Source organism: Trachurus trachurus (assembly GCF_905171665.1).
Source record: "Trachurus trachurus genome assembly, chromosome: 1".
Taxonomy (NCBI): domain Eukaryota; kingdom Metazoa; phylum Chordata; class Actinopteri; order Carangiformes; family Carangidae; genus Trachurus; species Trachurus trachurus.
The window spans coordinates 23,918,218-23,936,062 of NC_139891.1; the positions used below are offsets into that span (position 1 = coordinate 23,918,218).

The 17,845-nt window shown below is 40.1% G+C and overlaps 1 protein-coding gene across 1 annotated transcript; it reads left to right on the top strand.

Annotated features, from left to right (window-relative positions):
* The first annotated feature begins 6,401 nt into the window (after positions 1 to 6,401).
* ednraa (endothelin receptor type Aa) lies at positions 6,402 to 17,536 on the top strand. Its single transcript, XM_083973030.1, has 8 exons — positions 6,402 to 6,639; positions 7,640 to 8,179; positions 9,869 to 9,996; positions 11,836 to 12,034; positions 13,494 to 13,646; positions 13,782 to 13,915; positions 14,087 to 14,195; positions 14,802 to 17,536. The coding sequence occupies exons 2-8, from the start codon at positions 7,685 to 7,687 to the stop codon at positions 14,937 to 14,939; spliced, it is 1,356 nt and encodes a 451-aa protein (XP_083829156.1). The 5' UTR covers positions 6,402 to 6,639; positions 7,640 to 7,684; the 3' UTR covers positions 14,940 to 17,536.
* The last annotated feature ends 309 nt before the right edge of the window (positions 17,537 to 17,845 follow it).

Sequence of the window (17,845 nt, forward strand, 5' to 3'; positions counted from 1 at the left end):
AGCGCATGTATCTTGTATTGTTTCTGTCATTTTCATAGATGTGACTGTGTCCCACTGACAAAGGTTGGGGGTATTCGGGAGGTTTGCTTATACATTGAAGATGGTACGCCATCTTAGTACCTGTGTGCGCAAAACTCCTTGCTAATTCAAAGGGGATGGATGCGTATGGAGTTGGCACTTTTGCGACAAACATCCGTTAATTGTTAATAATTCATCACAAGACAATAGTGAAGAAAACAGAAGCTTGGGTAACACTTTATAATGAGTAGCTACACACTATTAAGCATTAGTTAAGCATTAAATACTGAATTCATCATTTATAACACATGAATACTCATTAGTATGTAGTTTATAAACACAGTTAAAAATGTTTTACTCATCATTGAAAAGCACTAACTGTATTTATAAACTTCATATTAATGAGTATTCATGTGTTATAAATGAAGAATTCAGTATTTATTAATGCTTAACTAATGCTTAATAGTGTGCACTTATTATAAAGTATTACTGCTTGATTACCCATGGGCACACAAAGACACTGCCATACAAGCATCACACAGTAGATGTGTTAACAGTGTTGCTAATGGTGGTATCCTCAAGAGGAGTGAATTGCATCAGATACACCTACATAAAAAAGGGGCCACAGAGTGTACATTCCAGTGTACCCAGGAAGCCAGTATATGATGTAATAAGACTGTTTTATATTGAACTATTTTTACACAACCCCCAGTTCAGTGCCTTTTATAAATGTGAAGAATTCATATCAAGAAAAAGCATCTTCCTCAGTATTTCCATATGGCAGTGTTATAGATACAGTAAATACAAATGGGCTCAATGTTCTTCATACAAAATTGGAAGAAATCATCACTTGCAATCAAGGGAAATAAGTGGAGGGATTAAGTGTTCTGGAGAGAGGATGGCGGGGGCAGGCCATGGCTTGGTGCAGTTGAAATAGCAACTGGATATGATGGACAGTTGGGAATAGATTAGGAGCAAAGGCATGCAGAGGATTGTTGGACAGGAAAGTCACATCTTGACAGAAAAGCACATGGTGTAAATGCACTCGATTTTGACTGAGAAGGAAAGAAATCTGTGAATCTCTCAGCCTCAGTGATGCAGTAAAAATCTATTTAACCTTTCATCCGATATCAGATGTTTATCAGGAAACACTGGATTGAGCAACATCTGGAAGTTGAAGGAAAACCTCATCAGTCTCTCTTGACTCAGGTCTGTCCACCTTCAGTTTCAGCCACTTGCTCGTCACAGCTGTACTGTATTTACAAGTAGCATGCCACTTTCAAATTGTCCACAGATGTTTTTCAAGCCTCCATGAAACATAGACTGCAAAATGTTGACCACGCAGTCTCTGAGGCAGTTTATGTTTTAGGGACCTTTTTAACACAACAACCTGACACTACATAGAAGTGTAAACATTCATGTGTTAATACCAAAGCAACACAAAATGGCAGATTTTTCCTCTTCAAAACAAACCTGTTTGCTGGTCCTACAGAGTTATAATTATGTTCCAGACATTTTGATAATGCTCTCATGGGCTTTCTGATATGGTAAAGCAGAGTGTGATGGGCTAAGACTCTCGGGTTTATCAGCACATTTAGGGTCTGTCTGACAAGAGCCAGATTGGCCAGACAGGAATGCGTCCAAGCTGTAACTGACCCTGACTATCAGTTACCCTGTCATCTCCGAGCTCTGTGTTGAGCACATAAACACTGCGCACAGTATATGTTATGGCAACAATTTTAAAAAGAATTAATAGCATAGCAATGGGAGTTTGCTTATGGTTTTACTGTAATTGTCCTGCTGGACAGCAGCTTCCCACTTTACACTTATTCAATTATACCATGAAGTAGCTGCTACACAATAGGCCGATAATAAACTTCAACATCATTTTAATAAGCAGTTTTCTTTTAACTGTTACTTCATTTGACCTCTTAATGTTACTTCTACATTAGCCACACCTTGCTGTGGTTGCTAACTGTATTAGTTATTATGTTAGCTACTGGAAAAATAACGCAAATGTCATCGTTTCAATCCCGCATTATTGGCAATTGCATCCGTTGGAATTAAAAGACTCAGCTTTAAGGGTAAAGATTGGAAAGATTTAGCCTGGCTGAATGGAAACATGAGCAAACAGCTGCCACTCTCCACCAAAACAGGAAAAACTACGCCTTCCATTGTTGTCTTATTGGTCATCAAACTAGACTTTTTTTTACTTCGAAGAGTTGTTTGATTATGTAAAAGTTATTTGCAGTCACAGGGTCCAGCTGTTACTGAACAGTAAACAGTGCCAAAGTACTAATTACCCCACAATGTATTGATTTATTTTATTCCCGCATGCTGAATACACTAGACGACAGGTCAAAAGATAACTTTGACAGGTCAAATTTCCCTGTGTTTCCACTTATCAATACTCTTATCTACTTACGGTAAAACAACATGCAAGCATATTTCTCAAGATGCAACAACAATCTGGTAAACAGAATGACTACAGCTCACTTTGTATTCTTTCTTCTAGGTTTCATGTTTATGTAAATAAGTAGTATCCATCTTAAAGATTTTTTTTTGTATCAAACACAAAATGTATAGCAACATATTCCTTACTAATTATTTGTATCAGTGGATGAAAACACATTGGGACTCTACTATGAGTGCAGCAGATAAGAACTTTAATGTGCAGTGCAAAGTCTTGAGGTCCAAAATTTGATGCATGGTCAACTTAGTACAGCCAGTGATAGCTGCTGGATAAAAATGTGAAACTAATTAAAAAATAACTGTGGCTTGGCATGTGCTCTCCAACTGATATGAGCTGTAATTTACCGCAATGCACCACACACTGTTATCTCATACTCTAAACATACGCTATTTCCGATCAAGTTTGAGTTCACCACAGCTGAGACCCAAGGGAATAAGTGTCCAAACTCCTATGAGTAATGTTCGTGCAGCTCCAAAGAGACTCAGACACAAAACTGCTATGTCCCACTTTTAAATGATTTGATATACTGGCAAGTAACATCCAGGTTCACCATTGGCGCCAAACTCTTCTGTCTTTATTTCAAAGGCACTATTACAGTTAAAATGTACAAATGTTCCTCATATGTCTTGTATTCATTGCGTCCTCCATTTATAAACACGCATAACTCCTAACAGAGTTCAGTCTGCTGCACTGATGCTGGTAAATCTGAGTCATCCTCTGGAAGTGGTTGGGAATAGTAAGGTGTTGTCTCACAGATGAGGCAGAAAACATCTGACAACCATACAAAAGAAGAAGAAGAGACCCATAATGGAAGCAACCCAAATTCACATTGTGTGCTAAGTAACATGCTGTTGATGTGCTATGGATCATTTCTGTGCTGTCAATCAAAAGTGTAAAAAAAATGATGTATGCTTCAAAATCAGTTGTTATTCTCTTAAAACAGTGAATACAAACCAGATCTCTGATGAGATGAGAAAATATTGTGAAACTAATAACTGCAAATCATTTCAATATTGTATCTTTTATAAACACATGTTTCTGAGGAAAGCACATTTTCAACCACGATCAGCTCCACGGGCCCCAGATTATCCTCTGAACTTGGACAATGATAACCTTTTATTCTGTCAGTTACAGTTAAGGCTACACCTCCAGATAGCTTGAGGCCACAGGGAGGAAAGTTACGGGAAACTTTGCAACAATGGCATGTTTCTCAAGCGCACAGGCTCTTTTCATCAGATATCACCATCAGCACGGCTTTGACGAAACTTCCCTCCTTCTAATTAAAGTAGTCTGTTAATATTATATTGATTAATTTCAGATGAAGTCAAGGGCTGGCACTAATCAGGCTATTATGAAAATTCCACCGTTGTGATTCGCGCTTATTTTTCCCCTCAACTTTTTTGTTTGTGTGAACCATATGTCCCGAATTAATGCAGCCAGGCGGTATACCGAGCCCTCTTCACTCTGTCACTGCTTGTCACAGTAGAATTGGCCTCAAACTTATTTTCTCCCTCCCTCCCGCTCTCTTCCTCCTCTTTCTCCCTGTATCTTTCCCTCTCTGTTCTTTCTGTTTTTTGTGCAAGTGTCCCAGTTAAGAAATTGCTTACATCCCACTCAGTCTGGGGCTGGATTGAAATTTCCCATAGGGTATGTACCAATATGCAGAGAGCACACTTCGACAGATGCCATCAGAGAACAAGCATATGAATTACCAGGCAGCCTGCCATCTTTGAGTTCAGACAGAATGGCATTAATACCTGATTACGATCCAAACAACAACACAACAACAACATGAAAGCCAAAGCAACTGGGAGCAGGTAAAGGTTTCATCATTTATATATTAATGGATTTACTAACAAAGGCTCTACTACCCCCTCAAAAGTTAAATGTCATAGAAGCTACCAACAATCAAGGGACTTTGGAAAAAAAAAAAAAAAAAAAACTAGGGGTAAGAAAATCAGATGCCGTCAGCAAATCACGTTCCAATAAATTAAATATTCGCCACTGCTGACCATAACTAATTCAGAAGCCATGATATATTCATGACTACAATTAAAGAAAACATGATCCCTTTAATTTTAAATGGCTGTAAATATTGGCATTACCCAATTAAGTCACATTTGACTGTAGGAAAAGTACCTGCAAATGAACCATAAACAGGGAAGGAATCATTAAAGTTTCATCCAGAGTTGAAAGAAAAAACAAGACATGGCATTGCATTGTGGACATAATGGACATAACTTTATATGCATTCAATTCATATTATATACACACTTAATATTTTTTATTCAATTGCTTGAAGCAGCCAACCACAACAAAAGTTGTTTTTACTGACTTGTGTAATTATTGTCATCATATTATTGTCTTCCCCTTTAACCCACATTTTTCTTTCTTTATCCATCACTTATTGTCTGTATGGTCAATAATAAATAAATAAAAATATTGCTGCATCTTCTATATAAATTTATATGCATCTTCTCTATACTTCCAATGAGTGATATGTGTTTTTAATTAAGCGTAAAATAAATAGTTTTATGTACTCGTGGACAAAGAAATAGGTTGACTTTTTATTTTTTTAAATTTTACTTCCTACAGCCTGCATTTCTAAATATGGTTCATGTCCAGAAATAGCAGAAACACATTAGTGTTTCACAAGTGTCAGTCGGGCATGTGTAACCTGTTAAAAATTGAACACTCATGGTGTGTAAGGTGTCAGTGAGAATCGTAATATCCAAACCTTTTCTAGTTCCACTTCGATTTGATTGGAGGGAGGAGGTCTTTTCAATCTGTTTAACTGTTTGTTCATATTCAGAGAACTGGCTGTTTTAACAAATATGTACTGAATTCTACCAGGCATAGCTGGAATAGCATATGAATTTTTTAATTGAGTGGTTTTCCTCTTTAAGCAGTTGCTGCGTCAGCTCTTTGGCAGTGAGAGAAGACGGACCGCGGTGACTTTGATAGCCCTCTTCCTGCTCTTAGCGCACATCATGATAAATGGTCCATTTTGGAATCCATAATGGACACTGATGTAGGAGCACTCTCCTCTCTTGACATTGAACTATCCACCTTTCTCGTTCAGGCATTTAGTCATCTCCCAGTGCACTCTCTGTTTGGCATGGGTTGTTTTTTGAAGTTTCTTTTTTTGGATGCGATATGCTGGACTTAAATATTTTGTAATTATGTTGTAATTGAAAGGTATGCTAATCTCAACTCAACCACATTTCCCTCAGCCTATCATTTACCACACTGTGATTATCCATCTTTTATAGCTGATGTAAAGCTTCATTACAATGTTGTAAGTGAAGTTCATGTGTACCTTGAGTACCAAAGTGTGATGCAGCCCGACCACCCACACAGCAACGAGCCTGTAAAAGTACTGAGCGGCTGATGGTTAGCTCCCACTTCCTGTCTCAGTTTCCCCCTCCCGAATGAAGGACACATGACAACACAACATGGACACTAACTACGTCTTGCCTTCCTCCTTCCAATCTAATCTCTGCTGCCTTTTCGTGTGAGGAAACAGTTGCATGTAGTGTATACAAGAGCTGATGTGAGTCAGAGAGGGGCAGAAGGAGGGGGTAGGAGGGCTTTAAAGAAAGGGGCAGATTGGAGGGGCGTCAGGCTCCCAGATGCCCCTGCCCCAGTGTGTGTGTGTGTGTGTGTGTGTGTTTGTGGGTGTGTGTGTGTGTGTGCCGCTGTGCCTTGGAGATGACTGTCAGCAGGCGGTGCCTCTGAGAGAGAGGAGAGAGGGGGGTGATGTTTCCAAAGGGGGCCCAGTCTGTTAGCAAAGGGAGGTGGAGATTTACTATCCCACCCAGTCAAAGTGTCTCACTGGTGCTCTGACACACACACACACACACACATACACATACACACACACACACACTCATGCAGAGATACACACAACCACACACTCCCACAGAAGCACACACACTCAGACATACTGCAAACTCTCAACAGGAAACTCTGAACCATAATGCGAAGGCACCTCAGAGCAGACGGGTGCATTGCTCAAACCAAGTGGGATATGGTGCGGCTTTGATAGTGCGTTAATTACTCATGTGATGTGATACAGATGTCTGGGGGCTTCAGCCGAAAGTTTGCCTGACAGTTTCCAAGGGGGCCAGGCAGACATTTTAGAAGCGGTAGGTGAAAACCAAACGTATTTATTATTTATGGATAGATCAGTTTGTGTGCTGTCACAGATCCCAGCAGTGTCATGCTGATGCTAAACTGTGATGCTACTTGAAGGGCTGGCTGCTAAATAGTTCTTTGTGTACTTGGTGACAGCTGGGACTTTGAACAGGAAGAACTCTGGGCTATAAGAGTTGCCTGTACTGTGACATGATGAAAAGGGCTTCACCATCGATCTGACAGTTTGAAACTTTATCTGCTCTTTACCAGGAGTTTGGTGGAATGAGTTCCTCTGATTTTGTCCAGAAAGTTTGCTGCTGAGGTGAAGGTAGATATCTCATCATTTCACAGGAGAGAAACCAAAGGATTCATTAGAGAATCCAATTTAGTGTAAATGTTCTAGTCTTTGTATAGTCTTCATCTGATTTTTTTTTTTTTTTTTTTTTATAAACCTTTACTCTTGTATAGCACACTTTTTTATCTTTGTTTTTTTTAACCACATGTTTAAACCTTTCACAATTAGAAACAGAGGGAGAATGCAAAACTTAGGAAATCATACAACTGCAAACCCACAGACGGGGCTCGTTGCCAGACCAGCACATTTAGAGATAAAGCCTTTCTGTTCAGCTGCAAACATTATTGACGCAAAGACATAACTAAGCGCTCCTTCTTCCAGAAAACGACTCAAAAAGAGATGCCCAATGTGCTCTGCCGATGCCTGTTCCTTATTCTGCCTGACTGTAACCAGTTGTGGCATCTCCCATCTGTGCCGCCTTGGTGAAACCTATTTCAAGTCTTGAAGAAGTTGTAAACTTCCTCACAGCATTTGAGAGGGACAGCGATGCTGTCAAACTTTCTTGTAACTGACTGATATAATATTCCACTTTTATTAGATCCAAGTGGAGACAAAATGAAGAGATTGTGGTTAAAGATGCATGATTTTTTTTTTCTGTTTGTGTTGTCTGAAAAAAAAATAACCACAGCTTCCTCTTGTGTTTTTTTTCTCACCAGTGATATATTGGTACAGTATTTCAATCAGGGAAATCAAAGCGGCGAATGTTTTCCATAATGGGCACCACAGCTGTGCATATGTTGGTGCTAATGGCCTGTATGGCAGCCAGAGGAATGTGCCAGATAAACAGAGCCGAAGCGGAGCAGGACTCTCTCCCAGGCTTTCTCGTCCACTCCACCCTCCAGTCTACGGGATTCTACAGCACCATCAGTCCAAGCACAGGGCCCGGCATCCACCTGGGGGCCTCCGGGGCCGATGCGCAAGCAGTGAGATCTGGCTCTGGAAATGAAACTGTCATAAAGAGACCAGTGCCACCTCCAATGTGCGTGCAAGACACTTCTATCAAGGACTATTTTAAGTACATCAACACAACAATTTCCATCATAGTGTTTGCGGTTGGCCTGGTCGGCAATGCCACCCTGCTGAGGATTATATACAGGAATAAGTGCATGAGGAACGGGCCCAATGCACTGATCGCCAGCCTGGCACTGGGTGACCTCATCTACATTTTCATCGATATACCCATCACTATGTACAAGGTACAGTTTTCACTCAGTTGGTGCATGTTTAACTTGAAGTCTTAACTTTGATTTCTGGTCAACTGGTTTTTGTGAATATTACAGATGGGAAGAGTGGGGAGGGCGCAGGAAAAGAGGGGCTGAAGGGGGATGGACGTGTAAATAAATGGGAAAATGTGCAATCAGTCAGATGCAGTTATCTTCCTCTTGTGGGCAGATTAGTGATGAGAGGAGCAGGGATATGGCTTCCTTAAATAAACAGAGGGATCAGGCTGAAGTCATATATGCCAGTGGCCTCGTGCTGACCTCAGATATCACTCACTGGCTTCTTATCTCAAGGCTTTATTCTCAAAATTAAGAAAAAAAACATGTGCTAGTCAAGTGATAAATCACATGAGGAGTTTTTGACTGAGTTCTTCATTAATTTTTCAACCAAATGAACAGGAATGTACATATACAACACATAAAGGAGTAGTTTGAATTGTATTAACACCCTGCAGTGCTTGTCTGATGCATATAGGTGAACTTAGACCTATAAATCAATCTGCTTGATAGCTGGTTTCAAGTTTGCAGTCTGATTTTGGACAACAGGTTTCTTCTGTTGATTTTTGCACTTTGGACCGTGCCTTCAAAATATGATGATGTGTATAATGATGATGCATTATCCATAGTATTCCTGCCCTGGGTTGATTTAAATCAGTTTATATAGTGTCCTGCTTTGTATTACTCAGCTAAATGACGTGATCAGTCAACCTGATCTTTTTGTGGGACGCCTTCACAATAGAAAAAAAAAAAAAATGAGGAAGCCACCTGGTTAAAATTAACTTGGGACTTTGAGGCCACAGTGCCTTTGTAGTCTGAGCAACACATGTGCAAAAGAGGAAACAAAAACCTTACTGGCGGAACAGTTTATGCACAAACAAGGAAAGAGCCACGTCTACAATGTGGAAACCATACTGAAGCCCCCCGTTCACTTCCTCAGGGCTACCACAGTGTTTCCAAAAATAATCAGCTACTTATGCTTTAAAAACAATGACGTGGGCTCCTCTTCTGAGATCCTGGGAAACTTAAACTTGCACAAGTAAACATAAGGGGGCCAGGAAGCACCTTGAAGTTCTTCCTTTAGCTTCTGCGTAGAGAACTGCAGTTCGATGCAGGTTGAGTCCATCGATGGAAGATTGCCAGGACAACTCTGATGGCAAAACAAAGAGCTCCACTCACATGGCCTTGACACTTTACACCAAAGGAAGTAATATCAAAAGAGGTTGTGGAAGTGACCCTTAGATACCGGACACTTACTATCAAAGATTAGTCGCAGGTTGGCTAGAAACGTGGAAGTTCAGCAAAAGCTGTTCACAGTTTTACAGGCTGATGAACTCAGTTTGGTCCGTGTCAGGCTGAACTCTGGTGACATTAAGATGACGCTGATAGATCTTTGATGTGCCTTGTTCTGCAGTAACATTGCCTTACATAGTTCGTAATGGTGGTTGACACAAGTTCAGTATCAAAAGTGAGACTATTAGTCAGCTCCCTAGGGACGTGTTAGAAGACTTATTACCTCATTCAAATTATACATCTTACTGATGCATCAACAAACCCAAACAGTGGTGTAGTAATGAAAATATATAGGGTCATTGTTGAATGATAGATGTTGTCCTGCATATCATTGAGATGTGTTGATGTTAACATCATGTTTTTGTTTTCCACCAGCTCCTGATGTCCCGCTGGCCTTTTGATGACAGTGTTGTTGGCTTGATTCTGTGCAAGCTGGTTCCCTTCCTGCAAAAAGCCTCTGTGGGCATCACTGTTCTCAACCTGTGCGCCCTCAGCGTTGACAGGTCAGTGCTCCACACACATGTTGGATTAATGCCGCATCATCAGCTTTAACAAAGGAAGCTGGGGTTTGCCAGATTCAGAAAAATGAACAAACAATATCCGTCTGGGTTTTTGCACACATGTTTGTGGTGTGCTGTTTTAATTATATCTTTATTTTTGAAATAGGTTCTAGGGAATTCATTCCTTCTCCATAATTTCCTGGACTTTGAAACGGTTTCCCAAAGGCTGCATGTTTGTGCAGGAGAATTTTTGTGTCATTTTGGAAACCACAGCAGACACGATCACAGAAAAACAGGCTGTCAAATCATTGGAAAGAAAATTAAACAAATGTGATTTGGCCCTTTGCTTTGTCAGTTCTCCCAATTTTTTTAATCAGCACAGGAGAGGCATTGCTCCAGATCATACATGTCATACATGTTTTCTAATTTTGGTCATGAACCATTTAGACTTTATTCAAGTCGCTGTGGCTCAGGAGATTGATGGGGTCATCCACTAATCAGAGGGTTGGCGATTCAGCTGCTCCAGTTCATACAGTATGTTTCACAAGTTTCCATGGGCGAGATGCTGAAAACAAATTGCCTGATGTACAGTCAAAAAGTCAATGTGTGTGTATAGTAGGGTAGTGCTATATAGAAACATACACTGTGTGAATGTGACTAATGTAAAGCACTTTGGGTGGTCGTTAGAACTAGAAAAGTGCAATATAAATGCAATCCATTCCAGTGTTAAGACATAAGAGTGAAACTCCTAATGCCTTTACCAATCGTTCATGTTCACTTTAAAGTTACTTATCTTGTTTTCTCATGTATTTTCTTTTACCTCAGCGTTCAAATATTGTCATTTTAAAGATGTTTGTAATTTCTTCAATGCTTTAACACATAATGTTAATTTTGAAAGCTCCTTGTAGTTTGCAAGTTGTTTTGTTAATAGAACGTTAATGGAAATTCCCAAATGAATAAATGATGATTGTGAGGGGCTGAAACTCGGTGCCATCTCACTCCATGCCCTAGACACAACTTGTAAGATAAACCTCTTCCCTGTATGCAGTGAACATGCTTCAAGGCTCAGGGCAAACATATTTACTGACCTCTTTTATGAGAAAAAAAGATAGGCTGCAGTGCTGTACAGCTGTGTTCAAGAGCAAATGCTCTCCATTTGTTTCCAGGAAATGTGTAGCATATCTTTGTCTGTGCCTATCATGAAAGTACTTGAGTCTCTTTTGTATCTTTTCAATGTTGGAGGAAGAGAAAAAGGTGGATACATTACCACTTAGTAAAATATAAATGCCGCCATGTTGTTCAACAGAGAAATTCAAATGTGTCATGAAAAATATATTGTTTTTGCCATAAAATCTTGATGCAGGATTTTACTAAAACATTTCGACAAGTGGTTTCCATTAATGAAACAAACAAGCAAACAAGTATTCAGTGCGTGGGAAACACGAGCCAACAGACAGACCTCTCTGCCAACATGGGCCAGTCTGTTTGGAGGCTTCACAAAAATATAAATATTAGATATTTAAAATAAACAATTGATCATCTCTCTTCATTAATTCTTAACATTCTGATATTCTTTGCTGACTGAGCAGTTTGTTGTGTTTGGTGTGCTGCCATGCATACACAAAGTATTGTTAGCTTTGTCAGTCAAGAGAGGCAAAGAAAATGACGACTTTACCTTTTTTCTATTGCATGCTGGAAAAATAGCTGAACTCCTGGAGAGCTTTCAATTAATAAACAGACATTTATTTAAGCATGTCACATCCATACCGGTTCATCTGATCAATTTAATATGTTTAAGGTTTAAGGCAGTGGATGTTCATCTTGTATCCTCCTGTGACACAGGTACAGGGCTGTGGCCTCCTGGAGCAGGGTTCAGGGAGTGGGCATTCCTCTCTTCACAGTCATTGAGATAGTGTCTGTTTGGGTGCTGTCACTCATCCTGGCAATACCGGAGGCCATCGGCTTCGATATGGTCACCTTCAACTACAGGAACACAACCATCCGCACGTGCATGCTAAACCCCAAATCTGACTTCATGATGGTAAGCTGTCATCCTTTTCTTATCTTTTTTTTTGGATAAGAGAAGTGCTTTCTCTTTTTGTTCCATTGTTTTACTCATGTTCAGACCAGGATGTGCTGTGTGGTACAAAGTGTTGTTGAGATACTGTACATGTGTTGAATCATGTAAAGAGACAAAACATTACTGTGGTAATGCGATAGCAGGCGCACCTGGCTAGTGAGGGGTACTTAAAGTGAAAGTGCAAGTTCAGCTTCATGTTTCCATCATCTTAAAAGCATATACTGTTTGTTCAGACTTGGGGAGTGTTTTTAATGGCCAGCTGGCACACTCATGTGCTATTTTTGGTTATAAATAGTATTTTTACTGCTTTGATATGACAGTTAAAATCAATCACCTGCCATATTTCATGTTTGCGCCATATTTAATTAAAAACATGAGATAACTCAAGTGATGCTCGAGGATGACTCCACCCAAATTTACCATTCAAGCCAGGAGATAAAACAATCATACAACAAAAGATTTTGAGTGGTGTAAAAAAAAAAAGACAAACTTTGTCTACTTAACTCTCACTATAGTGACCATGGCCTTTTTAACATCCTTGGAGCACATAATTGATAGCAGGCCAAGTGCAATTACTGAGGCTTGAAATCTGAGGTCTCAAGCTGAGCCACATGTGTGTATCTATTCCATATGCACAAAACAGGACTACTATGTCTTACGTGTCAGCAAAACAACGCTTACGTCTTGGAAATGCCCCCCTCTTATCACCACTATTTAGCTGCAGTGAAATGTTTCCATTACCTAATGTTCTCACCGAATTTTGTTGTTTGGCACACAAGGACAAAGTTCTGGTGAATGTCCAAATCTATTGTTTTCGTGTGTGTGTGTGTGTGTGTGTGTGTGTGTGTGTGTGTGTGTGTTTTGCTATTTGTGTAATGTGTTATTAAGTTCAAGCAGGTTGCGTGATTTTGAAATTGTGGAGTTTTCAAGAGCGTGCTTGTCATATTTTTCAAAACCACAGAAAGCCAGATGGTCTCATTATACACACGGCAATTAAAACCAGTTTGTTTTCAGACTCACAACAGGATACATGTGACGCACTCACATGCCATCAGCACTGGAGTACAGGGATAGGCTGGTAGTGGTTTAGGTCTGGGTCAGGTTAAATTCCAAAAGTGTAGATTCAAGGATTATTTCTGTTTATTTCAGATCATTTCAGCTTCATTCCACATTATACCACGTTATCTTACCTCTACAAATGAAGGTGTAAGAGGAGCCACTGGTGGGAAACTGGCAATTAGACAGCAAAAAGTTGTTTTAGGTCAGAGGAAGTCTTAAACTCTGTAGCAGGACCAGGCCTTGGTCGTATAAGTGGATATGGCATCTCAGAGGGTTTGTGTGTGCAGGTGGAAAAATGTGGGGTCACACATTAGTTCAGCTTAAATCTAACTTACTCAATCACCCATGCATGTCTCTGTAGTTCTACAAGGATGCAAAGGACTGGTGGCTGTTTGGCTTCTACTTTTGTGTACCGCTGGCCTGCACTTGTATTTTCTACACTCTGATGACCAGCGAGATGCTCAACCACAGGAACGGCAGCCTCCGGATAGCTCTCAGCGAGCACCTCAAACAGGTTGGACAACACATCTAACTCCTGCTTCTGTGTGCAATGTGTAAAATGAAAACACGAATCAATAGTGTTTACTCGATAATCTGCCATCACACTAACTTCATTATCTCTGTGCTTATCCTGCGTTTCTCTCCGCAGAGGAGGGAGGTGGCCAAAGCCGTCTTCTGCCTCGTCCTCATCTTTGCCCTCTGCTGGTTCCCACTGCACCTCAGCAGGATCCTTAAGAAGATGGTTTACCGGCAGAATGACAAGTTGCGCTGTGAGCTGCTCAAGTGAGTTGGTTGAACAAACCTCCGAGTATGCAAATGTAAAACAGACATGACATTGCTGTCCTGATGATTTTGATGAATGATTTATCAGTTGAGGATCTCACCTGTTTGAAAAAAATAAAGATAATCCAGACATGACTGATGATAATAGTTTACTTTTGTTTTACCTTCCAGTTTCCTCTTGGTCCTGGATTACCTGGGTATCAACCTTGCCACAATCAACTCCTGCATAAACCCCATTATCCTCTATTTTGTCAGCAAAAAGTTCAAAAACTGCTTCAAGGTATAGTATTTCCCTATATAACAGCCTCCTCTTTCAGTCTGGCCATTAAAACAAACAGTGAACTCAGGCCTTTGTCCATGACTCAGAGTCTGTGATGACGTTCAATGAGCAACATGTAAAAGCAGCCCACTGATTTATGTATTCACTTTGTTGGCAGAGGTCACAACTGCAAATATCTGTCAAAGGGACCTAGGCTGGAGATAAACCATGTCTCAAGTTTGCACGTTTAAGGATCTGTGGGAGGAGGTTAGGGGGGATAGCTGCACGCACGGAAAAAATCTATTTGTATATTGCTGTGCTGACATGTTGGGAAATACACAGACACACACTGTCTTGAAGGAAAGTGGATGGAAAACACTGATACAATTCTTATCTGTCTGTTAATGTGTCAGTTTTAGAGGTGTTGGGAGGTGGATTTACATCTTTCTGATCTCAGCCTTTGATCCAGCTTCATATTCAGTAGACAGATTATATGAGTTGTGTCCTTTCTCTTATCTAGCTCCTTACCAGAAAGTTTAACATGTGTGTTTCCCAAAATGTTGAACGCCTCCTTTGAAATTTTCTCTCTTCCCCCCCCCCCCCCCCCCCCCTCTCTTTCTCTTCCAGTCATGTTTGTGCTGCTGGTGCTATTCTGACAACCAACTGAGCAGCATTGGAAACATGAATGGTACCAGTATCCAATGCAAAAGCCCAGAGGCCAACAACCCGTACGCTGACCGCAGCATGAGGAAAGACAGCAACTGATCACACGTCGGAGGACAGTTATCAGGTTTTTCACTATCCACACCAAGCTTTTCGAATGCAACCAATACACACCCTTACGTATAACGCACTAAATCAAAAGGTATTTGTTGAGACACTTAAATGCACATCCTCTGGACCATTGAAACATGTGAGCCTGGCATGGATACATTAGGAACTGGAGCTGAAAGGAACAAACAATGGATTTGATGCAAAGTGCTCTGAAGTTGCGTGGGCCTCTCAGCGGGCTACACTTCCTCGGACAAGCTCCTTGTATTCCCACACCCACGGACAGTGACGCTGCAACGTGAGAGGGGAAAGGGGAGAGCAGGATGCGCAGGAGAAAAAGTCTTTAAAAAAACAGGATGGAGCTGAGCTATAACTTTAAGTTTTTAATTATTACATGATTTTTGGATGGACGGAGCCAGAAAACACAGGAAACTGTTGTTCATTTCCCATCTGAACTCAATCAGTCATCATTGTTTCTTTTATCCAGGATCAGCCCACAATGCTAACCACCTGTTTATTACTATAACCATAAGGAAGTACTTGTTCTACAGTATGTCGAACCATGATCTTTTAACAAACTGTTTTTGTGCCCAAACGTAACCAAACAACAACTGATCCATAAGCTTAACTGCTGGTTTATTATAGTGAGTGTGAGGGCAAAGAGACACTCACATGGCTCCTATCAGACGGACAACAGACCTGTATGGCTGTTCAGGTTGGACGACTTGTCTGATGTCAGAATAGGCCAAGAAACACAGGCACAACATCAAGTACAGGACTGTGGGTTTTAGAGCCGATAAGGTACAATTCTGTATTTTTATAGCACATGTCAAGCAAATGATTATTATGAAGTAATGTATTATGACAGGTCTGATGTCACCATATACCAAAAATGGACAGGAATTATTATTTTTCCTACTACACTGTGAATTTTATTTTACGTAATCATCAGTAGTTATGCATGTATAACCCATGGAATATACGTATATGTACAGTGTCCACTTTTATAAAGTGTTATATTACAGTATTAATAAGTAGCCTATGTTACTCAGACTATATTAGGCCTACCTATGTAGCCTACGAACAGAGGCAGTTTTTTAATGGCGGCAGTTAAAACTACAAATGTTAAAGGTATAGTTTGATATTTTCAGAAATGTGTTAATTAGCTTTCTCTCCAAAACTCAAAAGATGCCACTCTCATTTTTGTGTATTTACTGTAGTATCGAGTTATTGCCAGCAGCCACTTAGCTTAGCTTGGCTTAATTTAGCTTAGCATTAAGAACAGAGGGAACCTGCTCATGGTGCACAGTCCAGAGGAAACAATATCTGCTTCATAATTAACATATTGTATCTTGAGCTTTGAAATTCATTGATTGCATTAAGGTTACTAATCTTGGTAATGCCTTATTAACCTACTGTAAAGTTTTGCAAGTCAGTTTGTTTGCTGTCTGACTTCAGTAGATGAGGATTAGTTTAGTCTGGGACATGTTAGCTTGAACACCAGACTTATATGGACAGGAAATGCCACTACCAAGAGTTGTTGGCTTGTTAACTAACACGCAAGCCCATTGAAGCAGAGGAGAGAGCACTTGACCATAGGTGATAGGAAGTCTATGGATATTCTCATTCATCCAGGTCATCGTTCTTTTCTGGACAAATTGAATCGTAGGCAACTGGACTTGTATTTGTCTGGGAAGATGTTTCGCTACACTAGTGAGACTTGTTGCGTATACGAACTGATGAGGCCCCTTGGATAAGAAGCGAAACGTCTTCCCAGATAAATACAAGTCCAGTTGCCTACGATTCAATTTGTCCAGAAAAGGTGATAGAAAATAAATACCCGCAAAATAGGCCGTCTGCTTGTTATACGAAAATCTCACTTCTATTTACAAATAGCCTACAATAATATGAAACATGAGGCTGGAAAGGCACTTGACAAAGCTAACTAGTGGATTCATCAAAGTATATCTTACACATATTAATCAGTTAAACAGAATTTAAGTTTTAGAGTATGAATATGTAGCAAGTAATTAATCTAACAAGGTAACTTGCCTATATATGGGATACTAGCTATTGGACTATGGCCTAATTCTTTGCTGGGTGAGCTAAAGCTAAGCTAACCAGCTCCTGACTGTACTTTTATATTTAATAACTTCTAGAAATGAGAGTGATGTCTGTTTTGGCAAGAAGGTAACTACAGGTGTTTCTTCAAACTATTTCTTGAGTTAGCCTATTTTTATGTGGAAATCATATTAAGCCACACAGCTATAGCCTACTGCCTTATAATGTTTGATATGTGAATACATGAAAACCTGTGTGTGTTTGAATGTGTGTTAGTACATGTGTGTTTTAGCGTTGGTGTGTGTGTGGTGTGTTTATTATTACTTGCACTTCTTTAGTTGGGGTGTTTTTGCACACTTGTGTACAGAAGACCAAGTGATATTCTGTACATAATTATTTTGCCACTATTCATCATCAGACATGTAGCCTATACAATCTGTAGAAAATTGAATTCATATGTGTTTGTTGTCATTGATTTAACATGTTAACCTCATGTTAGAGCTGCTGCTTATACCAATAAATCCATTTCCATCTCCAGTGTAAGGAACAAAGAGGTTTATTTCACCATCAGACCAATGTTGGTTTCTCCGGAGAGTCGAGGGCCCTTCTCTGTTTTTCATTTGTGTCTGTGAGAAAGGCATCTGGGAGTGATTTGAAGCTCTCTGTGACCTGCTTGGCAACTGAGCCCTTAGGGTTGCTAATGTCAGCGGAGAGGATGTGAACGGCTCGGACGGTGGGAATTTGATACATCTAAGTCACTTCTCATCTGTGTTCCCAAAAGAGGACGGAGGAAAGAAGAGTTTGACCATTACTTATCTGTGTTTTAGACATTTTGCTTA